We start from the raw sequence: 27234 nt of genomic DNA on the forward strand, positions 1-27234 counted from the left end.
GAAAAAAAAAATTTAGTAACATTGGTCTTGGAAAGGTGTCAGAAGCTCAGAGTACACGCTTAAGCTTGTGGTGAAAAAGAAGTTGTAAATGATCAACGTGTCAGCTTTGAAGCCAAATGTTTCTCGATTTCCTGTTATTTTCTTCAATCGTTCTGGGCTTAGTATTTTACTGAACCACATGTCTTCTTGGAGGGTATATAGCAAAGATGTCTACCATGGCACCGTAATGATTTACGATACCAAACAATGTCGTGTACTATTAGAGCTACATATTGTGCAAGGACTTGAATCTCCTGGAAAAAACAAAACGCCGCTCAGTTGACAGTTATGGAAAAAAACACTGTCAAGTTACTGCACTACCACACGCAATGCGTTCTTACTTTAAAAAATATCCCGTATCTCCCCCCCCCCACCTCCAGACTAAAAATCTCATATCCCCACAATTTTTTTACCTAATTATCCCGTATCCTGATCGCTTCTCGGGCTTTTGGCTAAGATTAGTTTCTTGGCCAAGGACTACGGTCAAGTACTATTGTACAACGTACGATACTTTTTCAGTGCCGTAAGGGGCAGGCACAGAACAGTTTCGGCTGTTTGTCTGTTCTCTCGAAAACGATGACAAGGGTTTTTTGGGTTTTTTGTTCAGCTCGAGTGTAGAATCAGGACGAACTGTTGTAGTTTCTGATAACTATTTACTACTTGTAGCTTTTGTTGAATTTTGAATCGATGATAGAGAGAGTTTTGACGATCTCAATCCGGACTGGACTACTGGATTTAAGGATTTTTCTTAACGAGATTTCAAGTTATTGTGGAACGTTTGGTACCAAGTTACTGAAATCAAGATTATGGAATTGCAAAATTAGAACTTTGGACTGGACTATACAACACGCAATTACGGAATTTTTGAGCATTAAGAGAAATAGAGCACGGATGTTGTCTTCTTGTCTTTGCCACGGCAAATTTATACAGTTTGTAAGGAACTAAACCAGGATTACAGAACCAGACGTCGATTACAGGGCCCGGTTGTTCGAAAGCCAATTACCTTAATCCAGGATTAGCGTAAACTTTTGTTTCATGTTCTCAACTTTTTGGTCACAGTTTCCTTTGCTTATTTTTGTTTTTCAAGATTGACTTCTTCTAATGTAAAGTTTTTCTGAATATCAGCCTTGAACAGCATTTGGGAGTAGAGGATAAAACTCGTTTTAAAACCCAGTTTCTGAACAACTGGCCCAGCCGGGATGATAAGTTGTTGAACTGTGATTTGTAATAAGTTTTTCGGATGATTTAAGGCTTATCCTGTAATTTTTGGATGAAAGGAGTTAACGAAGCAAGTAAAACTGTAGGATTTGAATTAAGTCTCCTTCCAAAAAATAAATAAATAACAGATCCCGTATCCTGATAACCTGCTAATAGGGCTTCGTTGTTTGCATTTGCAAATTTAGTAACATTAGTAATGAGTTTTCACAACAAAAAACTTTAAGTTATATTACAGATGTATCTTTCTAGTAATCTTTCGCCATTTTCCGAAGTCTACCTGTACTTGAAGTTCACTGTAACTGGACAATTTGTGTTAACTGTTTGCGCATTCCACGGATACGCCCTTGTAGGCGTCTTGTTTAATTAATAATTCCGAGTTAGAAAATCAAGATTTCACATAAATGCAATTTTCATCTTACAGTTTGGACACAAACAAAAATAAACGACGAAATACTACGTACTTATCTTCAGTAAAGGTCGCAAGGTGACCTAAACAAATCTTGTATATCTCATCGCCTACACATTTTGCCTTGAACATTAAGAACGACATGTCTTCCAAGACCTAGAAAATGATCCAAAGGTAATCATTACTTCGTCTATGTAGTTTAAAACTATTAATTAATACAAGGCAGACTTGTGTCGATTGCCAGAAGCCCGGCTTCCCAAAGGAGGCATCCGGGTCTCCTTGTCTTTGAGGCCTGCCAATCCTACGCACGATGGTGCTTCAAAAGCAGAATTATAAAAGGTGACAGGAGAGTCACGCCGAAGAAAGGCAGTCTCCGGGCGAAATGCTTCATCCACTGGGATCCAAGCAGTGTATTAATTTTATAATACAAGGCGGTTCAATGTCGAGGGGTTCTAAATGTCATTGCCATGGAAAGCAGCGAGAAGTACAAGGTGGTTCTAACTTTTGAGTCTGTGGACGAAACCCTCAATTGTGATCATTCAAATGAAAGCTACTGAGAAGTAATTTTCTTTAATGCTGCTTATGCTCATCGGTGTAACATTGCTTTTTTTTTAGCATGCAATCGTATTAAGAACGCCATATTAGTACAATAAATAGAGAACCTTGGTTAAGCCTGCTTTCGTTGGGCACATCTCCATCAGCCTTGCCCGACATATCGACCTCTTCAAAACGGTATGAACCTTTCTCTGGTAGCTGTTGATATTTTCTGCCAAGAAAGGAAAAAAAAAAAGAAAAGAAATTCAACCATGGTTTGTCAAGTTCCTTTTTTTTTCATCTTGACACGTTACGGACCACCGTTATCTGGTTATTCATTATTTATTCAAGACTAACAAACTTCATCCCTTGCAGTATGTTACATTTTCAAAAAAAAAAAGGGTGGCCTCATTGCTGTAAAAAATAACCTTGCCTTTCCTTTAGTTTCTGTTTCGACTGGTACACCACCGTATACGCCATGATCAAACCCTTGGAATAACAAAATGTTTTAACCACTAAACATAATTTGTTTTCTTACCCGGTGCAGCGTAGTTCAGCTGGATTGATTCAACTGATTGCTCCCAAGAGTCTTTTGTCCCTAAAGGAAGAAAAGCTTATGCATGGGTTAATTTATACTAGATACTGATTATCCGTCCACGCGAATCATCCTTCTCGGACGAACTTATGCAAATCAGGATAGCTCGTCTGTGGATAAATAAAGGAAAAGCACGGAAATTCCTATAAAATTCCGCTAATTCGTCCCAGACGGGTGATCCGTCTCTGATACAGGTTATTTTGTATATGGAACTTTCTAGAGGTAAGCTGCTTCAGGTAGAGAAATGCGTTGAGTTAGGGTTGGGTGTTGAAACTGCTTCCCCACCCCAGCAGTTAACATCGTTTAACAAAATCGAACGGATGTTGAAGCAAACGTTGAAGCGCGTTTGCCTTTAGTAAGAAATCATCATATCACTCATCCTCCTTCAGCCTAAGCCAACCTCCTTCCACATCTCCCTTTCAGCCATCGTCGTTTTCTGATCCTGAATTCTAATACTGTGTCCCTTGATATAATATATAATGGGAGGTGATCCTTCGAGATTTTACGATTTTTTGGGTTCCAAATACGTAGGTGAGAAATTCCTTCCTTTTGCGGTTCAAAAACATTACCCCGCAATAGGCGGTACGTCCTCATTCATCCCTCCAACGTGGAATGCACACTGAGATATGTTACTGCGCCTTTCAATAACACGCGGACTCTTTAATTCAAAGGTCAACCGACAAATGCGTTTTTTCGCTACCGTCAATCTAATGTTTGACGGCTCCTCCGGACATCCGACTACTGTCGAGCGCGCAGTAATCAAATCACATCGTTGAGCCCAGTTCAGTCAACATAGTCGGAAGCTGGGAGGAGCCACCGAACATTTGATTGACGGTAGCGAAAAACGCATTTGTCGGTTGACCTTTGAATTTAAGAGGACTTCCGCATGTTATTGAAAGACTCAGTAATATTTTGGACCCGACATAAGAGGCTGGAATGGGTTCCATGTAGTCTCGGCTGTTGCCTAAGAAGGGTCCATGCCATCTGAATCCGTTTATCTTAGCCCCTTTGACTCCTACGCGATTGATCGGTATGTAAATTCACATATCAATTCAATATACTTTTAGATAGACAAGTATTGAGAATGAAAATTACAATCAGCTTAAGCTTATGATCCCGATATAACGCCAAATTCTCATGACCAGCCAACAAAGAAATCTATGGAAGTAGTTAAGAGAATTCACTCTTTAGAACATGGGAGTTAAAGGGTTACGGGAGATTCTTTCTCCTTTCTCCTTCTTTCTTCTTTCTTTCTGTGCAACCAGCCAAGTCGGTTGATCACTCATTCACTCAACTTTGACCATCAGTCAGTTGGTTATTCTGTTGACGCGAGGGTTAATTTGTTTCTATTACCCATCATTTGTTAGAGCGAGTTTCAATTGAGTGTCGTAAAACCAAAACCAAAGTAATTACTTTGGCCAATCAAAAAGGACTGAGACAATCCGGCAAACCAATCAAAACTCGAAGTAATTACACGTAGCCGACACAAAGCGCGGGAAAATGTGCACGCGTGAGCCACGATTGGTTTTGGTTTCACTTCTGATTGGTTGAAAAAATGGCGCGAGAACTTTGAACCAATCACTGAAAGACGTAATCATAAACCAAAGTAATTATCTAATTACTTTCGACACTCAATTGAAAACCGCTCTATAGTATCTTAAAGGGGCTACGTCACGCAAATTACGTAATTTTATGACACCCAAAATGCCCAAAAAGTAGAGTGAAATATTGCAATAACCACTTCAAAGCTGTTGAACAACATAAAAGAAATAAAGCAGAAGCAAAGAAAAGCACGGATGGACACAAATGGACAAGATTGAAACTGATTGCATTTGGGTAATAATCTTGAAAAAAGTAGGCCAGAGGTTTTTCAAGTTTATGGCAAATCGCCTGGATAAAGGCAGTTTTTGCTCAGAATCATCTTGTAATGTAACTACTAATTTTATCAGTAAAGGAATTCCACATTACCATTTTCGAGTTTTAAACTCGTGATAAACTAAAGATCTCCCCAAAACACCCAACCAAAAATAACGTGACATAGCCCATTCAAGTGCTCAACCAGTTGGTTGGTCTGCGAGTTGAACGATTGATGAAAATCTTAAAGGGGCAGTTTCACGGTTTTGCGCATGTCCAAGCTTTGGCGCTAGCAGTAGTAAATTTTACGGTTTCTTACTGAACCAGGTGATGCTCATTAATCACAGTAAGTATTAAAACAAATACACTGAATGACTGAGACCCAAATTCGGTGGAAGAGGTTTACACAGAAAATATCGAATTTAGCTTTGACCATCGAATTTGTTGTACGGGTCGAACGTTTTATTCCACGCACGAGTTATCTATTTGCAAGCAGTAGGCAAGGAAATGATTGCAAAAGTAATTTACAACGAGTAATTCCACTTCTATGGCATTGTTCCGTTTCCTGCATTCAGTGCATTCGATTGTTTGGAATTAATAGGCCATTTCCGAGTTCATGTCTGCCTCCTCTTCAAAGCGAGTTTAAGTGCGAAGTTTTTGTGATGGTAATTGGTTCTACTTTACATATGAATGAAAACTAATTTTAATAAGAAAGACTTCGCACTTAGACTCTCTTTGAAGAGGAGGCAGACATGAACTCGGAAATGGCCTATTGAGTTGACATGACAGTTTGCCCATGCGCAATCCTCACCTTTCCCATCCGGAAGCGGACCAAACAAAGCCACAAGTTCCACCGTCTTCATGAAGAATGTAAATTTAGCACGCGATTCATCCCACTCATCCAGATCCCATTCCTGTATGCTGAGTAAACCAAGAAAAGCATCACATACATGAAAGGTCCCCAAATTTAGTAAAAAGTACTCCTAGTCTTCAGTTTTTTATTTGGCAGAAACTAAATTACAGCACTATCGAACACTGATGTACCTCAAGTCCACGCGATCTTCACTTCTATCATGTCGCACAAGTTTCGGATATCGTTTGTTCCACGATCGAGCTAGTAAGAGGCATGGGTCGATCCTATGGTGACGCCAAACGTCTTTGCTCTCAAGTTTCATTGCAAACCAGTTTTCGCCGTTATCTCATGGATACACCCATCCCTCTCCCTAACTCATTCATGGGCAAATGACTGCTTGTTTTGCTAAGCTTTGGGACACAAATAAAAGCGAACTTTCGAGATGGAAATTCGATATCTGTTGACTGTTACAGATATTTACCACAGCAAAGAAACAAAACTTAAAAAAATTGTTGTCGTGGGTCACCAACTGAATTCTGAAATACTGCTATAGGCCACTTTCAAAAATACCATGCCCTCCAAAATTTGGCATAATTATTGTTTCCACAGTTTCTCTCGAGACTTACAATGGTCCCAAGAGAAAATGAAAACAATGCTTATGCAATTTTTTTTTTTTTTTTTTTGTTTTTTTTTTGGGGGGGGGGGGGGGGGGGCAGAGGGCGCCAAACAAAGAGTATTATGGTATTTTTGAAAGTGGCCCATTGGTGAAAATAATCACAAGGAGCAGATAAATTATCTTTAAAATGAGGCAAATCGCGGCAGCCGGCTCTAAGCGCCGGGAAAACGTGTGAACAAGTTGGAATTGGTCCGGCCAGAACCACGCCCTTTTATATTAATGGTCGACTGAGTGCTTGGAAAGCCTAGGCCCGAGTCGAATTATGACGTCACTTAAGTCAACCACCCGCGCTTTGTAAAGCACCGGTCATCAACTACTTTTCCCTTGTTCCCTCTCCTCCTCTCCAAGACCCTTAAGCAAACTGTAAACGAAACATGACTTCGCGACTTATCTTTCACCGAGACCCCTGCCTTAACTTATCCAAACGCTACTGACAACTCAAGATGGCAAAAACAGAGAATTCCAACCAGGGTACCACTCCTTTTAAAACGCATTGGTGATCTTTGATGAATTTTCCTCAAAGTTAATCCTCAAGAGCACTTATATTGACGAGTATAATAGACCCTTCTCCAAAAGGGCGACCAAAATATCAAATAAGTTGAAATTAAACGCTAATGCCAGAAATAAATAGAGCACCTTTACTTTAGTAAACCTGCAAAGTTTCAGTATATCAGGTGTAATATCAGCTGAGAAAATATAAGTTGAAAAATGAAAAATTTACAGACGTTTGTATGATTGGGGGTATGGCGTATATCCCCGGTCATACAAGCGTCTGCAAATTGGTCAAATTTCAACTGACAACATTTGATATGCTGAAACTTTGCAGGGTTACTAAAGGAAAGGTGCTCTTTCTATTTCTGGTACCAGTTTTTTCATTCACTTCAATTTTAACTCATTCAAATCCGTTGCCGCCATTTTGGAGAAGGTCTATTATTTAACGTAAGCAAGAGAACTTCGTTGCTGTTCGAAAGTTCACGACAAAACCGTACCCGAATGGCTAAATTGAAAAAAAAAAAACAGATAGGTAAGTAAAATCTAACCTTTCTATAAGATTAAACGTGGCTTTTATAGGATGACTTGGTGTTTGGTCCTGAAAGCGAGAAGAGTAATCCATAATATTCACACAAGGTTTGAGAGCAAAGCCCAAAATATCTTATAGTTTCTGAGAGAGTCAATCACTTGCCAAGAACAAATTTGCTATCATCAACCCTGACAATTATAACCACGCATGCCACTTTCAAAAGTTTACAAAACCCCCACGCAAGAATGAACATTGCCGTAGGAGAAGCAACTCCAGCATTTGAGAAAGAGGCTGACAAAACTCCAGGATAAAAACGAACTCGAACTGACCAGTTCCCAGAGAGTGAGGTCTTCCTCCCAACTGTATAAGCTGCCCCAATGAATTCATTCTCAAATGAAATCAATTCATGCAATCCACAGTTCAAATATATGATATACATTCTTTCAGTTGGTTTATAACAATTATTCACGAGCTCTGATTAAAACACGAAGTCCAGTACAAATCACGATACGGTATGCAATTATCATTACGATAATTCAAGGCCATGTGATATTATATGATTATCGTAACCATGTAGGAAAAAATGAATAACCCTACACTGAGAAATATTCCTCCCTATTCCGCACCTTTCTTTAAACTTGGAGATTTGGGAATTGAGGAGATTCAAAGAGATTCTTAACCCCTTTCACCCTTTAAAGTTCTAAACCAAAAAACCAGTTCTTCTTTTTTTTGGAATTTCAAAACTATGTTAACTGAACACTAAGTGACCAAAGTTTTTAAGCCTTGATTTCAAAACGGCGTCCGTTTGTTTTAACAGGAATTTTCTTATTTCATGGTCTGCCATGAATAACTTTAAAAATTTGAGAGAGCTGGATCGAGGAGAAAATGAAGTCAAATACTCCCAAGTTTAAGAATGCAATGCGTGTGTACGCAGCTAAATTACTGGGCAGCAAGGGAGTTTCGCGCTTTCAGACTTTAACACTCGTGTTTTGCATACAGCTGTACAGTAACATGCTGAGTAAATGACATCACTTTCCCTAGATCCAACCCTCTGAGGTCCAATCGTCCAGGTTTGAAAGTTAGTGATAGCGGACCATGAAATCCAAAACTTACACTCAAAGTAAACAGCCTTTGTATAAATCAAAGCTCAAAATTTTTCCAGTCAGGTGTTAAGCAAACACACTTTCAAAATCTGAAGTAAAAAAGAAAGTGATTTTTTTATCATAGTAGCACCCTTGTCAATCAACCTTATCAATCCAATTGATATCAAATGCTATTGCTTGACTCTAAAAAACGGTTTACTGAAAACTTACTTACCTGAAAACGTACTGAAAACTAACTTACCTGTTGATTGTACAATTTGATCACCCGAAGTTCCTCCTCTTTCTCAATTATCATTTTTTCAAGCTCTTGTTTCTTGTCCTGCAGCTTCTCTTTCTCGCTAAGAAAGTAAATGCAAAAATACACATTTCTTTCAAAGCAAATGCAATTGGCTGGTTTATATTGGAAGCAAACCAACGTCCGACTTAACACGCAATTTTACTGCGGTTATTATTATAATTTTGCAAAAACTGTTAATAAAATAGTATAATGAAAAATAAAAAAAATTAAGAAATTAATACTAAAAAATAAATAAGAAATAACAGTACTTACTTTTGAAGACTGGACTGCTTACTTGCTAATTCTGTAAGTTCTGGAAGATCGAAAAAGGTATTCTTAGAAAATTTAGGTGAAACTGGTGGATAGTCTGAGTGATGGAACAATTAAGTGGTTAATTGAAACAAGAAAGCACTCAGAAAACAATGTAGATTATCAATCTGAGAAGAACACTTTGTCACAGGAACATGCTCTCTTTAACCAGATGTTAAAAATTTAATACATGGAAAAGGTAGGGTCTGGTTCGATGTTAATACGCAAGAAATCAGCTTAAATTTCGTCTGATTTTGGCAAAGAGCAAACTTCAGCTTATCGTCTGCCATAATCTCTTTTATGTCTGCAAACAAAGAAAGATCCCCAGTGTTGGAGGCCCAAAACAACTCCGCTGGTTAGAAAACTCTGAAAAAAGGGCTACACAAAATAGTCAGGGATCACAAGAAAGAAGAAACACAATTTTTCAAGACACAACCTATGGTTTCAGATTGCATACCCTCTTCGCTCTCTTGGACAGTTTTTGTCACGGTCTGCAACTCATCCGTCACCTTCGCCTGCTCCTCAAGTTTCTAGTAAATAAAAGCGAATTTGTTATAATAACACAGTGTGGTAGACACCAAAGTACATTTTAAGGATTTCAAGGTTGAAAGCTATTTTGAAGAGTTGTTTAGCCATTCATTCACAGTTACACATTACATTTCTCTTCTTCTAACTTATTATACAGCAACTCAAACTCTACACAGAAATAGACCATTTCCGAGTTCATGCTTGCCTCATCTTCAAAGGGAGTCTTCGACTCGCTTTGAAGAGGACGACAGACATGAACTCGGAAATGACCTACTGACACAGGAAACACATCTCACATTTTTCACCCTTGGCAAGCTAGCTACAACTTTCAATTAAATTTTGATGCAGAACCCATCGATTTAACATGGTTCCAAGCAAGTGGCATTAAAGAATGGTGTTTTTTTTTTTACATGTACGAGAAAGAAAATTGAACAATTTTATTTCAGTTTTTGCTTGGAGTGTAAACTTTAAGGTAACCGAACATCCTACTTTTCAAATCTATCGAGTTTGTTTTTGTTTGAGTTTGAGCACGTGACCTTGAAACGTGTAACTTGCAACTCTTTTCCTTGGAACAAAGCTGGGAATTTTCCAGGTGATCTGATGACGTAATTTGGAGGACTGGGAAGAACAATTTTAGCGCTGTATCCCACAACCGCGTGTAACCTTACATGTAGGTGTTGTTTTCAAACTCCCTGCAGTATTTCCATCGCCAAAACTCAACAGATCATTCCGTGTCTACCACATTTCCTGTTACTGAATGAACATTCAAGTAGACCCGATGAACTCTAACCTTGCCTCTGCCATGTCGAATTCGAAAATAAGGCCACAAGCAGTTGTGGTATACTGCGTTAAAATTTTTTCTCCCCAGTCTTCCGAATTACGTCACCAGATCACCTGGTTAGGACACTGATTTTATGCCCAAATATGGACAAAAATAAGATTGAAGTTGCACGCGCGGGAAAATGCACAAACTACCGGTACGTTACATCCAAAAACCATCCCCAGCTCTGAACCAGAGTCAAATGCTTCAAAATCATGAGCTTCTGGTTTGTGAAGATTCTTCTCTTCCTTAACTACCTTTTCACAATCCTGGAGACACAACTCAACATCCTTTGATTCTTGATCCAAATCTTTATCCGCTGTTGGAAAAAAAAAGTAAATTTAACCCATTAAGTTGTAACAGCTTAGTTGATAAAAGTTACATGACCACTGTAAGGGCACTGAGGAGATGACGAGTGGAACGTTAGCCCTACATCAGAGCTGGTCCATTAGGAGTTTGTTACATCTTGTAACTACAAGTGATCATGATGGAGACTAAGTGAAAGACATGCACTGAAACTCGCAAATGTGAAACAATTCTCTGAGTGAAAGATCACTATAGTCTAGTTTAAATGCCTTTCATGTATATCATCCAACTCCTCTGACAGGAAAGAAGTTCGTTATACCCAGTAAGGAGTGATCATGATCATTCGATACTGCGCCCTCTTTGATTGGTTACAATTGGCACGCGCAAAGTGTATCTAAAAATAAATCAATTTGTGACGGTGCTGGGGCAACGCCACAAAGTGATGTATCGACACTCTTACCTTTGTATGTAAACAGATTTAGTGGCAAAAAAAAATGGAAATTTAATTAAGGTCAAGGACAAAAATTCTCAGAGAGCTACTGTGCCTGTGGGCAGAGAAAATCAGGACCGTGTGAGGAACCAATCAGATTGCAGGATTCAATACTATGCCCTCTCGGAAAAAAATAAGGCAGTATATTAAAAAGGAGTGGATTAGTGTTACCTTTGTCGACCAGTTTTAAACAGTCGTCAACTATTGCTAGCGAGTCTTCAATGACATGAACATCTGTAGCAAGGCCTTGATGGTTTTCCTGCAACAACAATGAAGGTCCCAACTAAAATGCATATTTACAGCAAAGCTGTTTCAATTTTAAAGCCCCTCATTTTTGTATGGACAGAAGCTCATGACCCTGAAGCGTTTAACTCTGGTTCAGAGATGAGGTTTTTTTTGAGTTCAAAAACTTCCTTTTTTGGATGTAACGTAACTTGTGTATTTTCCTGCGCGCGCAGCTTCGATCTTATTTTTGCCCATATTTGGCCTTAAAATTTGGTGCCCTAAAATCCCTAGCTTTGTTCCATGGAAAAGAGTTGCAAGTTACACGCTTCAAGGGCATGTGCGTCTGGTATGGAGATATCACCTATTGTTCCCCTGACACAAAAGTAAGATGAAGGCTACAAGGATTATAATATACACTAACAGTCATCGAGGATTAGCGAGGTGAGTTCGATTCCTGTTTTATCACTGACGAGACACTCATTTGGTACTGCTGAACGATCGCCCATCCAGGTATTGACCCCGTCCAACAGGACTTGACTTCGCTTTGGCAAGTCGCAACAGTATCAAATGAGATCGAGGTTATTTGTGCCAGTTTCTAATATCATAGTTTCAAAACTGTTTTAAGTCATGAAATAAATGATTGTACCTTTATTTTGGAAAGAATTGCTTTGTTGAGCTTATATTTCTTTTCTTTCCACTCATGAGCAGCCAAATCTTCACAGGAACAGCGCAGACGGCGAGCGTCAGTCCTCATGGTCAAAAGCTAGAAGTCATAAACACATTTAATACAAATAAGGAGGGAAAGCTGACACATCACAAAGGCAGTACATATGGTAGTTCTTGACATTATCACTACATTCCTAGAGAAATCATTGTTAGGTAATGGTTTTTCTTTTTTGCAAGGTAGATACACTATGAACAGTCGCTCTTTCATTGCTTAAGGTAATTCCCTTGAAATTGTTCTACTATCAAACTTTTTTTGGAAACTTGGCATAATTAACATTCATGATATGAACATTAAAAAAATGCAATAAAAAAATGGTGTCACCGTGCTTGTTTACGCGTCAGCAGGCTCTTAAAATGGGGTATTTTTACTGTTTTCGCGTTAAAAATTCGAATCACCTTCATACAGAATTAAGTCTTGGTTACTTCAGAGACAAATTTTTATTTTGAAAATAAAGCTTCTTTTATTTACATAAGCAGTATCGCTTCATTTACACCGTCCTTGATTCTCTGGTTGTGGGAATAGTGCACTTTTTGGGACAGTTCCGTGGTTAGCTTGAAGAGTAACCATTGATTAACTCGTGTTTTCAAGGTTTTCTGAGATCATGAAGAACAATTTGAAAAATTCCATACCGATTTTCCTTCGGTGTCCTTTAGCCTTTTAACAATCGTGCTAGTAAGGGGACTGGGGGTAGCAGAACTGTGACATCAAAACAAGAACGAAATATTTCCAGGGCTGGAATTTTCCTTTTTTTTTGGATTCAGAAGTAAAGTTTTTGAAATTGCTTCTGCGAGATGCGCTGTATTTAAAATGCTAATAATGAAATGTAGAATAAGGCCAGCTAATTTAGCCATTCACAGCGTGCGCATCCTATCTGAGAGATGTAATAAAATTGAACATTACTGTATTTTCCCCTACATTTTGCCATGTTGATAGATGAAAGCACATGGGTCCATACCTCTTTTTTAGATGCAGATTGTGCTTCCATAAACAGTCTGGGGTTTGACAAGTTTAATTCCATTTTCTGTTGCTCAACTTTTGCTTTAATCCTAGTAATAAATACAGGATCGTATGAAACATGTTTAATGCAGTTAAATCTTTTTTAACATAGTTATAAGGATGAGGAGCAATAGTTTGTGGTGTTTTGGTGTTCTTTGGTGGCATGTTATTTGTTGTGTAGCATAGACCTTATTCAAAAATGGCGGTCACATTTATAATTCTTTTGTCCACGTGCAAATTAGCCTACCAAGCCTCATTTTAGAGCAAGAATTCTTTTCAATTCACTGTATGGTATTGAGGCTTGGTAGGCTAATTTGCACTTTGACAACAGAATTATAAATTGACCGCCATTCATGAATAAGGTCTATTGTAGCGTTGTTCCTTGAGCGTGGGGTTAGGTTCCTGTCCAGCGGTGTATCGCTTTTCTGCAAGCACGTGCGTTGTACACAAAGCGTTGGGTTTTGGCCGCTCAGTCCGAGTAGCGTAGAGTTTCTCTTCTTTCCCCTCCCACCCTACCCTGTCCTGGTTTAGGGTGTTCCCCTGGGAATTTACTTTACTTCAAAGTCTCTGGCCTCAGTGTGACAGGTGATTTTGTGGGGGGCTAGGCACAGGGTGGCTTGTGGCTGGGTTGGTAGCCCAGTGGGTGCTCTTCTGCCTTGGGATGTGATTGCAGTTGCAGCCCCTTGGCCCCTGGGAACCCAACCTCCACTTGTGACGCGGGAGTTAATAAAATGTCTTCCTTGGAGCAATGAACAGCATGTGTAATTTAAGCAAAATTAAAAATGCGGTTAACCCTTTCCCTCAAAAAATGGCCACTTACATATTTTCTTATGTCTAATACCAGATGACTAATTACCCGTCAAGGGAGGAACCCCTTTAGGGCAAAATGATTAAGGTAGCTAAAACCCTTTTTGGTAACTTCTAGAGATTGTCTTATCAAAAGGATTGACTCTACAACATGTTTCATGTTTACAACAGTATTCTTGTGATTTAAACAAACTTCCATAGCAACAGGAAAGTCATCTAAAAGCACGCTACATTTCCTCTGTAAATGTTGATTGCCGGTATCACAAAAACAGACTTGGTGACCCCACGCTTATTTTCTCTTGCTGGAAAGTGATGAAGTGGATTCAGAGCCACCTTAAATATTTTTCAAGGAAATATATTCTAAAGAATAGTTAGAGACTCCTAATTTCGGTGCAGGCCGCCAGACCAGCCAAGGGGCTCAAAGTGCCTTCAGCACTTGAATTGTCAACCATTTCAACGATGCATCTTGCTGTCTTCTCCTTAAATTAATGCGAACTCTTCCTAGTCACTTAGGGCCAATTTACACGATACGATTTTGTCGCATGCGACAAGCTCACGACAGGCCTACGACATGACTTTACGATTGTCGCAGCGTTTTAAAACATGTTTTAAAATGCTACGACATTTTTGAAGACGTACACAATAATCGTATATCATGTCGTGGGCCTGTCGTAAGCCGTTGTCGCATGCGACAAAATCGTATCGTGTAAATCGGCCCTTAGAGCGCTGCAAAATTACTGAAACAAGGCTTTTTGATTCAGTACTTACTCCTTAATTTGTGATTCAATAGTTAGAAATGCTTCCTCGTAACAAGCTATTTTAGGAGCAGACACAAGTGATGAGATCAGCATATCTTTTGTAGTTTGAGCAGAATTCATCTGAAAGAGAAAGAGCCATTGTGGTAATGCCGTTTAGCGTGATTTTCATAACTGTTGTGATTTGAATTTATGATAGTAATGACGTGTGAATTACATTGCAACTGACATCAAATAGAAGTGCGAGACATTAGGTCTTACAATAATAATTATTCTAATTAAGTTAAGTGAATAAATGAGGAAGCTGTTTATACATGTATGGACTGGGAAAATCCTTTGTTAAATATTAAGCAGGTCAAACATGCCAACCTAAATCTTTTGTTCTAAGACTTATTTATTAATTCATTTCATTAGAATTGTATGGCTTAATGTCTCGTGCTTCTATTTTGTTGTCAGTTACAATGTTATTCACACGCCATTACCATCATAAATTCACAATTATCACAACTGTATTTATCTCAAAGGTTCTATCTTCTGGTCTTCTAAGACACCTGTAGGCCTTGTCTCACAACACAACACAAACTGCAGAAACCCACTGAGGACAAGCTGATTTCTAAGAACAGGGAAGGTACAGTAGCCCCTGTGTGGTGGCTAGTCTGGCCTATTGAACTACAGCAAAGTGCATTTCAAAACATATTCATGTAGAAAATTCACCATTACCATAAAACATAATCATATATCAAGACTCTTACGTGTACGCTCGCATACTTAGGTTCCATGCATGTTATTCAGCATCACAGAGATGTCTCATGTAATGTTATGAAGTACACAAAAAAAGATCTTACAGAGCGTTTTCACATGACGTCACGGCGGCCATGTTGGTGTTCCAAAACAAAGAAATGTCGGCCATGTTGGTGTACCAAACTAATCCTCCGGGAATCAAACCCTACTTTTATGCAAATACTTTCTTTTGTTTTGGTAATCCAATATGGCTGCTGGTCACGTGAGTGAAAACGCTCTATTTGAATGATTATTTTAAGTTTGGGTCATGTACATGTAAGTTCTCGAACACTCACCGAAACAAATGGTGCAATACTCCTGCGTGTACACACATCAGTCATAAAAACAGTTTCTGTAATGTTGAGGAATTCCTCCACAGTAATAGGTCTTCTGCAAATGTCCAGTTACAATATTACATGGAGTTCTAACCTTTTTTTTTACTACATGTACATTGTACATACTGTATCTAGTCCTTGGAGCAGTACTGTACTGTATGTTACATACTTTCCGCTAGACAGATTGTCTTATTATAATTTGGCTTGTGTTTGTAGCCGATATAACGCGCGCTCTGATTGGCAAATTCTGACTGAATTGTAGGGCATTATTCTCCCGTAATGCCCACCGGCCGATTACGCGCTTGCAAAACCAAAGCAAAAGGTAATTAAAAAGCCATATAATAAACTACTTAACAACCGAACTAGCTCGAGCCGTACTGGCGAATATTGGCCCTCGGTCGTTTTTGTATGGACCTCGCGTACTGCCACGACCTCGGGCCAATATTCCCCAGTACGGCCCTCGCACTCGGTTAGTAAGAAGTTATTATTGACAGCCTCCAGAAAAAGGCTGAGAGGGTTTGGATGAAGAAGTCTTATGGGATAAATCATGATACAGGTACATTCCAGTAAATTCTTAGCAATGAGTTGTGGTAGAAAACAAATCTGCAGGCTCCAAAATTGCAGCATCCTGGTCACCACTGCAACTAAAATTGAGTACTAACTTGTCTAGTGAGCAGAATTTCACAACTGGTAATGCCAACAGGCAAGTTACTAAATTGCACTATGAAATTAGACAGGATGAAATATCATATCGTGCTACTTATGCATGTACATGTAAAACAAATTCCATTAGCTACATGATTTCGTTTCAAGGAAAAAAAAACAAAAATAGATTCAAGCACGCAGGGAGGTTCTAACCTCTGTTTTGGATTTGTGTCCCATTGTCCCGGATTCAACTCTACAACACTTTATAAATAGCCAACTGGTTGCCTCCGACCAGTTGGGGTTCTTAATTATAAACCAAATTTTAGTTAAGTTTGAAGTGTTTCTTACAGATAATTAGAAGTGAGTTGCCGGTGAACTACAGCTTTGATACAACGAAAACCACCGATCTGTGGAATGGGCCCAAGTTATCGAGTGACTACCCCACCCTCTTCAGTTAACCCTTTCACTCCCAAGAGTGACACTTATAGATTCTACTCTGTCTAACGCCAGACGATTTTACTCGTCAATGGGGAACCCCACAGGAATGAAAGGGTTAACAACAGCTAGATTCACTCACAAACTATGTCCCCATTAACCCTTTCACTCCCAAGAGTGACACTTGTAGATTTTACTCTGTCTAACACTAGATTTTACTCGTCAATGGGGAACCCCACAGGAGTGAAAGGGTTAAACATCTTCAATTGATGAAATTCCTTTCCCACAGTAGCCAGTTTTTGCCGTCAAGGTGTACCAGAACAACCACAACAATGGAAAGATATGTTTTCAAAATCATGAGTCCCGGGAAAAATGGATAAAATAATTGTTCTGGTTTCAAGTGCAACCATGGACTCACTGTTACATGTACTTCGAGTGCAAGAAAGGTTCCCTGGACTGAAAAGTTGCATTGAACACAACACCTCTCAAGAATTTGAACTACATGTATTTTACAAGCGAAAGTGGGCGGTTTTCTTAATAGCTAGTTGCACTCCACTATAAACAGAGCATTAATTTTACCGGTACATTATTTTTTTACTTACACTTCTTGTGTAACATTCTTGCTTTTGTCCACCTTGGTCTTGTCTCCATCCTCAACTTCCTTGATTGTGGACAATTTATGACCCTCAGAGCCAAAACCACAGACATCCTGCTCATCAGGCATGCTGCCTATTTCAGAATCAAAGCTGAAATTCCACTCTTCACCAAACTGCTTGTGAAAGCTCTCACTCTGCGCTTTGTTTGCATTCGAATCAAATTCACTATGGTTGGCACATGGTGCTGTGAATTCGAGCCTTGATGCTTGCGGTTCCTCAAGGATGTCTTGTACCTTTGAATGTTGCATTGCACTCAATGCCGAAGTTTCATTCAATCCATCCATGATGGCCTCTTTGCATCTTGTTTGATTTATATTTGCTTTTTCTCTATCACAAGTAACTGGTTTGAAGGGTGATGGTATTTGTTGCCACTGATTAAGAGTGCTTGCATTTTCTGCGATTTCTGATATCTGTGAGTGTTGTGTTGTATTCTCACTTAATCTCTGAACACTGGCCTCTTGACACCTTGTGACATTCATGTTGGTCTGTGCACCATCACATGTAACCCATTTGAAAGGTGACTTGATCTGTTGAGGACTGTAGCTGGAATCTTCGCCTACTTCAGCCTCCAAGCTGTCACCTTTGTCTGTGGTGTGATCATTACTCTTATGGCTACAAAAGATTACTTTCATTCCCACACCTGATGCTTTCAGCTGTTCTGCCATTTTCTTGCTTTGCAAATGTTGTGTTGTATTTATATCTGTGGTTTCATTTACACAGGAAGTTGCAATGTCTCCTCGACATCTGGTTTCAAATGAGGTCAGACTCGCTCTTTTGATGGCAGCAGAGGCCAATGGGGATGTGACCAGTCCTTGGCCATACCCTGAAGTTATGTCCATTTCAGAGCACTCATAGATGCTCTTCCTTTTTGTCTTATTTGAAGAAATGTCAAGACCTCCAAGGCTGTGGCATGTTGTCAATTCGAGATTTACCTCCTCTTTTTGATTACGATTCCAACCTTCAGGCGAAGCACACGCGGTGCCACTTTCTTCAACTGTAACCTTACTGTTTTCAAGGCTATTATTTCCTGAAGTATGGGACAAAACTTCACTTTCTTGAAGCATTGACTTCGAAGACTGAAGCAAACACTTGCTGTCGTTTTTACCAGATGTTTCTCTTGTGCTGACTGGCATTGACAGTGGTATGGGGTCAAGAATACATCTTCTTTGTGCCTCAAAACCAGGGTTGCCTTGATTGTCAGAGGCTGCTATTGACTCCGTCTTTGCTTTATCCCATTGCTGTTGAACGCCATGCCTTGCCAAATTATTTCCTTTGATTAACAGCTTGTTAGCATGAGTGAAGTCTTTCGCACTTCCAGAGTGTTCCAGGATGTCCACAATATTACTGCCAGTAGGCTTTTTATCTGGCAATTTAGCCCACCCTGGGCCAAAGCAAGAAGTGACTTCAATGTCAGTGACATCGTAGATGCTTCGACGTTTTGATTTCTGCATTTTGTGGTCAATAACCTTATAACTGTGACATGATGTTAATTCCAAATCGTTGTCATCATTGAAGTCATTTCCACGTGAATGAATGGTAATGTCTGCAGCCTGATTCAATGTTGCCCCTTTCAAGGAGTGTCTGTTCTGAGAGTCAATTATTGCACTCTCATTACTTGCAAGAGAAATGTTGGATTCATTGTAATCTTTCAATCTTAAGGTTTTATCAGCTACTAACATTCTGTTGTGTCCAAGTCTGTGACCACCATTTTCAACACAAAGGGAAGCCTCAGTGGTAGCTGTAATATCCATTTCACTAGAAACTTTGTCTACATCATTACAATCAGGGCCCCTACCTTCACAGAGAGACCTCAAGAAGACCAAAGAATCAACTTTGTTTGCCGCATTGCTGCCAGGCAATTTGCCTTGACGAGTATGCTGTGTAGAGGTTGAAAATGATCTGCCTCTGCAAACTGTGAAGTCCAAGATATCAGTATGACCTGGGCCGGCAGAACGTACTTCTGCCGTATCTGACGAGGCCAAGTCATTTGCTAATATGCCATTTCCGTAGCAGTTGGTAATATCAAGCTGATTGACAGGTTCATTCAGTTGCCCTGCATTTTCCTCAATCAAAGTTGTTGTTTGCGCAGCTTGAAATGTTGCAGATCCATGAACTGCTGTTAAATCCATTTCTCCATCCATCTGGTCACTCACATTCATCGTTGAACAGTTCACATAGACATCTCTAACTCCATCCAGTGTCTGCAAGAATGCTGAGGAATCCATATTTCTTGTAAGCACACCTTCCCCTTGACAAACAGTGAGATCCAATGGGTCAGCACTCTCTCCTTTGGTGCCATACACCAGAGTTTGATCTGTAACTGCACCCGCAAGGCTCTTCTTGGGTAAAATACCACGACCATAACAACATGTCATGTTGAGATGGGAAGTTTGTCCCTCAACATCTTCTTTGTTGTGATCTGTCGTTTTCTCCCCAACTAAACAAGATGTTTCTATTTTAGATGAAGTGCATGTGATATAGGATGAACTACATGTAGCTCCCAGACTTCTACCAGTGTATGAAGTCTTTTTACTTGTGTCTTGCTGCTCAGAAGAGTTGACAAATCCAGGACTGAAACATGATGTAATGTCCATGCAAGAAGCCTCATAGATGCTTCTTCGCTTTGTCTTCTGCATTGTGCCGCCAAGAGGTCCATAGCTTTGACAGGTTGTCAGTTCCAAATCATCACACAATGGTTTCTCTTCGAGCAAGTACGCTCCATTCCAACCAACGTGTTGTGTTCCCTCTGAGGAACTCCTCACATCTGTAATTTCTCCCAGTGGTTTTCTTGGACAACTAATTCCTACCTTATTGGAATAGTCTGTATTATCTTTGAAAGGTAATACCTCGCTGTTTTCAGAAATTGATGTATTTGATTTCGATGATATCAGGAGAGGTCTGCAATCTGTTTTATCACTCATTTCTATTTCTTTTTGAGTTGATGTAGGGTTATTGATTGAGGGGGTTGCTTTCAAAGACATAAGGAAGGCAGTGCTATCCATTTTGCCTGCTTCCTCAGAATTGATAGGCAATGACAGTGGTGCACCATGATTGTCACAAAATAACACTTCCTGTTCTTTACTCGTACATGTAATGTCTAGTTCAACAGCTGCATCACTTTCAAAGATCATGGTTTGGTCTCCTGAATCTGCGGCAGTAAACTTGTCTAGAAGGGGCTGATTAGAATCAATGCATATTGTATGTTCCATTTCTTCAATCATTTGTGGAGAACTTGAACGTGGTTTTGCAGTGCTGAAGAGTGAGTCAGTTGCATTCACAGTTACACCTTTGCATAGTGTGATGTTTGCAGTGCCAGGGGTTTTAACTTCCTCTGATGTGTCCACAAAAGGGCAGCTTTCACGCTTCTTTATTTGGCCTGTATGGACTTCACTTGTTTGAACAAACTGTGCTTCTGGCATTATCTATACAAAAAATTAATAGTGATCTACCGGCACATTAAGTCTTACATTAAGATAAAAACTTCCGATGTAAGTATTGATTGTGATGTGTTTGTGCACCAGTGCATGTGAATGTAAGTACATGTATTCAAGTAAGCATTTAAATAATTATTAAATTGTGCCAATGTATAGCAAGGGGATGTGTAAAAATTATATTTAAAAACTATTTGATCTATTCAGTCTCCAAATCTTGAGACAAATTTAAAAATTTATAAGTTTTGCAATCAAGACTAAATTTTGGAAGGAGATAGGAGGGGGAGGTAGATAGGAGTTGTATGAGGGAGAAGAGGAGGGAGAAAGAAGCACCAGGGTGTGTGTGAATACAAATTTGATGGGTTGCGGGTTTTTCTTGCACTAACAAGTTTGACGATCACCAGAGCGGTAGCAGCAATGTTTTGTTGAGTGGGAGAGAGAGATGGATGAAGATCTTGCTGCGTTGTTGATCTCAGATAATTAATTAAATAAAAAATTCATTAATTCGGGTGACCAACTTGGAGGGCTCCCCGAAATTTTCCTTTATAGAGCACGAGCCTTGTTGTACCTGATTTCCACCAAGCTCATACAATGGGATGTTCTCGTCTTGAATGTTCCCTTTCAGAAGAGTATCTATTCCTAAAATTGTAAAAAATCTGTTTCTAGCAAACGTGGTTTACGCATTTTCAGGAAAAAGAAGGACAGCTGCCTGAGAAGCAAAAGATTATCACAAGTGAAACAAATGTGTATCTGAAGTACAGAGTTATGGTATATGAAAGATTGAAGTATCATCACACTAATAATAAGTAATTATGGAACTTAAGATCTATAATGGCGATGTTGATGAAAACGCCACAAGATGGTGATATCATTGGTTAAAAGAACATAAAATTAATACTACCATTTGCGTCCATCCTTGAAGCAAGACGCATTTTGTGCGAAGTTGTACTTTTCAAACATTAACGGTTCGTCCAGTTATGTATCACTTTTGACCAATGAAATGTTGGCGGTTATGTCATGAAATTGAAAACGTTTTTGACAGCATACCAGCATGTTGTGTTCATGTGCTCTCAAAGTTTTCAGGGTTTTTTGAAAGTGTTCGGGTTTTGCATGACCGCCCTAATAACGTCTCTGCTCGTTTTGCAATGGACAAAAAAAAATTCAACGTCAACAAGTTTGGAATGAGGTAAATTACCATCCAGTTGCTTAATTTAAAATCAAGATTTTAAATGCTCCTTGAAACACGAAAGAGCATGTGTGCGCAGAATGCCCTAGACACAGAAATATTTTTTCCTCACTCTTTCTAGTTTCACATATTTTTTTCCTCATAGTTGCTAAATCATGTATCTCTTCTTGGTAAAGTATACCACATTCTATATTTCGCGTCTTTGGAAACCAGCGGGAGATAGACCTGTGTTTATAACTCTACTAGATTCCCGGAAAGATTCATGAATATCTCCACCCTCACGGAAAACCTGAAAACTTGAAGAGCACGTGAACAAAACATGCTCAGGGTATGCCCTCAAAAACGTGGTCAATTTCACAACATAACCACCAATGTTTCATTGGTCAAAAGTGACACACGCCCGGACAAACCATTAACGCTTGAAAAGTAAAACTTCACGAAAAATTTGTCACGCTTCAAGGGTGGATGCAAATGGTAGTAATCGTGCTGCACATGCGGCACAGATTTTAGCTCACATTTTTGCAGTTCTCTGCAAGATGACAACCTGAATTCAAGAAATTTTAGGTTTTGACGACAATGTGAGCATGCAACAGAGAATCTCTCATTCCCTATTTTCAGTCTGAAACCACTCGTACCAAGTTTAGGTAATGTTTTTAGGATACATTGTACAATCACGTGAACGAGACGGAATAATCACGGAAGACTTATACTAGAGCAAAGTTCTATTTTGATGTGACGTTTTCGTTGACGTCGCCATCATAGATCTTAAGATCCCTATTATCTCTTATACTGCAGACACTCGAACCCATGACCTCTGTGATGCTGGTGCAATGCTCTACATGTACCAACTGAGCTATGAAGCCACACAGTTGGGAGCAGGTCAATTTATTGGGCTCATATCTCTTCCTGTGAGAGGAATAATATTATGAATGAAAGAAATGTGTAATTTAAGCATGGGTTATAGATGCATGAACCCAATAAACTGACCTGCTGAGTCCCAACTGTGTGGCTTCGTAGCTCAGTTGGTACAGTGTAGAGCATTGCACATGCAGTACTGGCATGTAGCAGAGGTCACGGGTTTGAACCTTGTTCGAGCCTACTGAAAATTTTCAGCTGTCTATAAGACATCATTGTCCAAATACGTGCAAGGATGACTCTTGAAATTGAATTTGCTTTGGTAAAGGGAAGTAACAACTAAAAAGCCTGAAAATCAGAGTTCAGGGCAAGGATTGAACAGATATCTTTGTAACACCAGTTGCTACAAGCTTGAGCTACATCTATGCACAGTACTCTAGGACTTGGCTCTTACACAAAGCGTCCAACAGATCAGCATGCCCAACAATATACATCAAATTGTAAGAATCAAGGATACAAATGCAACTATTGATATCGGTGGTGTCCAGTACCCACAGGAAAGATGATAATTAATAGTAACTTCAAGAAAAACGTTTCTGGACAAGTTATTCTAGTTAGCAGCATGTCACACACCACTATGGATGTTTGGCACAAGTGAGTGAAACCTACGAGACAGTGAGCTTGAAACATTTTGCCCCTTGGTTGACAGTATTATAGAGTAAACTCTAAAGATTTGTTGAACATACCTTGAATCGATTTCGCTGGCTCTCTATATTCACTGTTGAAAATATCCAAAGAATAAAGAATGATCATTACTGACAAACAAGTTTTTCAGCCCATTGACCTCTCAGGCTCTGTTGATCAGATTTTACTCTGTCTAAAGCCAGATTTTACTCGTCATTGGGAGCGGTTCAGGAATCAATGGGTTTAATGCGGATTCCATGGATTATGCACAGTTTTCTGTAGTACATTCTTGTTCATGCAAATACACTAAAAAGCATTTTGTTAACCTTGTCCCTCAAAGCGTTTTTTGAATCCCAAGGGAGGAACTATGAAAGAGTGTACATGCCGTTCTGAAATATACTCACTGAAATAAATTTCCTCATTTTTTTCTTTGCAAAAAATGAGGTACGTCAATAAATAATCAATAGTTGATTGACTATTGGCTTACCTTTGAGAGGGATTGTTGGCTGTTTGAAGATTATCTAAAAAAGGTTGTCAATTTGAAAGTATACAATGTGAATCAATCAACTTAATGAAACAAGACAATGAGCCAGAACATAATAATACCAAAATCCCCTCGAACGTACTTTACTTAATTGCATTTAAAAAAAGATAATCATTCACACAAGTTGCATGTAAACAATCATAGTCATGACAGATACATACTTTGTTCAACCTCTTTCTTCCAAGCAGCCTGCCAATCTTCAACAAAAAATTCCCTGAAAGAGAAATTTCACTTATTTGATTGTGAATCTACCGGTATTTGGGGTTGAGCCATATTGCTTCTTTCAAAAACATGTGGACTCTAAACTTCTAATTAATTCAATCACAAGTGTCTTTTTCTTTTAATTAAACTCATTTTTATCCTGAGCTTGGGGTTAGGTGCCTGAGAGAGTCGTGTCAGATGGGGACGTCCACACACACAATGAGATGCCCGATATCATTGCTCGACCAGACTCTACCAATTTTTTATACTTACCAATGAAGGGGTTGGGAAGGAGTTTAACTCAACAAGTAAAAACAAACTATACATTTCCACGAGACAGAAACAATACAAATTAAATAAAATTTAATAGCCAAGTGTCAAGGCTGAGAAAAAATTATTATTGCATCACCTTATTGCACAAATACAATGCAGTTCCTTCAAATTACATGTACAGAACTGTAAATGTATATTAAAACGCTGTTGCTGTGAATGAAATTGTGAAGTCAGGTTTGAAGTTACAGTGTACAGTACAAGGCTCAAATAAATTATCCATCTGTGTCAAGTTCCTGCCCTTATCATGCAATAATCTAAATTTCCCAGTCAAATGAAGGTACATAACAATGCATAAAACTAATAAGCTCACTTAATCTCGTTTTTCTCAGCGAAACTGACTCGTCGCCCAGATGACTGCCGCGACTTCTTTGATTTACTTCTGCAATGTCATAGGAAAAAAACGTCAGTCTTCTAAAATGTATAGATCGTATTCAAACAATGTAAATGGCGGTCAAGAAATTATAACTGTTTCTTTGTGCTCACATCCTCACTAGCCTCACTTTGGAGCAAAAATTCTTTAAAATTTTGTTCGCGCTAACGAGGCTAGTGAGGATGATTAGCATAAAGACAAAAGAATAATTACTAATAGTCGCTATTTATGAACATTATGGTCTATATATACACTGTATAATATCATTGTTATAAAACTGAAGGATCACTTGATAAGTGATAGATTGGTTATTAATAAAGTAAAAGTAATAGCGCACAAGTGAAGCAATAGTATAATCAAATAATATAATAATTATTTTGATGTCTTTTCCCTTCCTTTTCATTGGCCGAGAGCCCACCACATGACCTGCAATCACTGCCTAAAAATAAGTGTTTTACATGAAATAACATTCTGATTATGCATAATTAAAACCACGCTCTTGAGTGAAAATGGAAAATGGAAGACTGCATTCAAAATTCTTCAGCTTTGTTGATGCCTATATTTTGTCACTGAACGTTTGACTGTAAGCACAATTTGAAGTTTATAAATAAAATTATGCTGACAAGGAAACCAATTGATTTTTGCCACTTCTTGACTCCTGCAAGGCAGCGTGCGCTTACCGCTTCTCAAGAACAAACTAAGTGATCAAATGACAAAACAATTATTGAACTCTGTTATTGCAAAATAATGTGATTTGTCAGTGTCTGGCAGATCAATTATTTGCCTCATTCTTCGGCTTCGGCAAATAATAGACCTGCTAATAGACTGAACTAATAGACCTGCTAATAGACTGAATAATAGACTGACAAATCACGATATTTTGCTCAATCTCAACCAATAATTGTTAATTGTTCCACAATACAAACAAAATGGACAAATTAAAATACATGACTGCAGTTTAAAAACCTTGAATCATTGTCCAGTGAATTTGGATCCAACTCCTCTAGAGCACCAGCTTTCAAAGGTGATTTTGAACCCTTTAAAATCTAAAGGTATAAAAGAAAAATACAATGTAAACACGAGGAAAATTAATTGGTCGCATTTGTAGGAATCATGATTAAGGAAACAGTCAAATGCTAATAATTTACATTATAGGTAATCGCTAGTTGTTGTCCTTCAGTAGCATTTGGAGTAATGATTGCAAGTTCAAATCCCACCCTGGTCAGAGTTTTTCCCTGTCCTTGTGTGGGCCCAATTCCAATACTAGGGTTGATCCCTGATGGAATAATTGGGTACAAAACTTCACAGTAGGGTTAGGCCTCATTTGAACTTGCAATCATTACTCCAAATGCTACTGAAGGACAACAACTAGCGATTACCTAAAATTAGGCTTGGGCCGAGCCGAATTTGTCCTTGTGAATAACATCTCACATACCCACAGCCAGCTCCCGTTCTGGCCTTGTAGCCCAGTCGGTAGAGCAGCGGTGATCTAATCCGAAGGTCGTGGGTTCAAATCCCACCCTGGTCAGAGTTTTTCTCTGTCCTTGTGTGGGCCCAATTCCAATACTAGGGTTGATCCCTGATGGAATAATTGGGTACAAAACTTCACAGTAGTGTTAGGCCTCATTCGAACTTGCAATCAATTTACATATAACTTAAAGATATAATTTTTGTCATGTAACAATACACGAAAACTTGTAACAGGGGGCAAACAACACCATAACGATATAATCAAGGCATTATCAAGTTGACTCACAGAAGATCTCCGACCAGAAGACTTCCTTTTTCCTCCAATTGTGATTCTGAAGGTCAAGAATATAATAAGTTAAATTCAACTCGCTTAAACCTTTGATATTCACTTTGCACACAAGGCATCTGTTCACCTTGAAAAAAAAAATCTCTGTAACATTCAAACATGAAGTGACAAGATGAAAAAGAGATTAGTGAAAGAGTAACTACAGACCCAATTTCTTGAAAACCTTTTCTTGGCAAACACTTTTTCAAAAAAGGCAATGGGAAAGCACTGTTGTTACTCAGTAATTTTCTTAATGTCAAACCATATGGATTGAAAAATAAAATGCTTAAGCTTTCCACACTTCTACATTGTAGATTCTTGTTCACAGTTAGCGGTGATTGAACATTTCAAGTGACATGTGACCTGACCAGCCTAAAAGGCAAAGGTCACTTTATTTAATGTCAGTAGTTCCTTCAGTTATGAAACTGGTATCAATGGAAGACTC

At 38.9% G+C, this 27234-nt stretch overlaps 1 protein-coding gene across 1 annotated transcript in view; it reads right to left on the reverse strand.

Annotated features, from left to right (window-relative positions):
* Positions 1 to 27234, reverse strand: part of LOC137985658 (uncharacterized) — a 32740-nt gene that overhangs the window by 4379 nt on the left and 1127 nt on the right. The window contains exons 2-23 of the mRNA XM_068833298.1: positions 26751 to 26796; positions 25961 to 26040; positions 24935 to 25003; positions 24252 to 24304; positions 24034 to 24067; positions 23609 to 23640; positions 21390 to 21460; positions 17337 to 20812; positions 15616 to 15709; positions 14553 to 14662; positions 12937 to 13027; positions 11901 to 12017; positions 11201 to 11288; positions 10491 to 10552; positions 9343 to 9415; positions 8850 to 8889; positions 8541 to 8637; positions 7216 to 7265; positions 5458 to 5567; positions 2736 to 2795; positions 2326 to 2429; positions 1719 to 1819 (exon numbers count right to left, since the gene is read on the reverse strand). Of these exons, the coding sequence (XP_068689399.1) occupies positions 1719 to 1819; positions 2326 to 2429; positions 2736 to 2795; positions 5458 to 5567; positions 7216 to 7265; positions 8541 to 8637; positions 8850 to 8889; positions 9343 to 9415; positions 10491 to 10552; positions 11201 to 11288; positions 11901 to 12017; positions 12937 to 13027; positions 14553 to 14662; positions 15616 to 15709; positions 17337 to 20812; positions 21390 to 21460; positions 23609 to 23640; positions 24034 to 24067; positions 24252 to 24304; positions 24935 to 25003; positions 25961 to 26040; positions 26751 to 26796 (5058 nt within the window). The remainder of the gene's footprint in view (positions 1 to 1718; positions 1820 to 2325; positions 2430 to 2735; positions 2796 to 5457; positions 5568 to 7215; positions 7266 to 8540; positions 8638 to 8849; positions 8890 to 9342; positions 9416 to 10490; positions 10553 to 11200; positions 11289 to 11900; positions 12018 to 12936; positions 13028 to 14552; positions 14663 to 15615; positions 15710 to 17336; positions 20813 to 21389; positions 21461 to 23608; positions 23641 to 24033; positions 24068 to 24251; positions 24305 to 24934; positions 25004 to 25960; positions 26041 to 26750; positions 26797 to 27234) is intronic.

Source organism: Montipora foliosa, chromosome 14 (assembly GCF_036669935.1).
Source record: "Montipora foliosa isolate CH-2021 chromosome 14, ASM3666993v2, whole genome shotgun sequence".
Lineage (NCBI taxonomy): Eukaryota > Metazoa > Cnidaria > Anthozoa > Scleractinia > Acroporidae > Montipora > Montipora foliosa.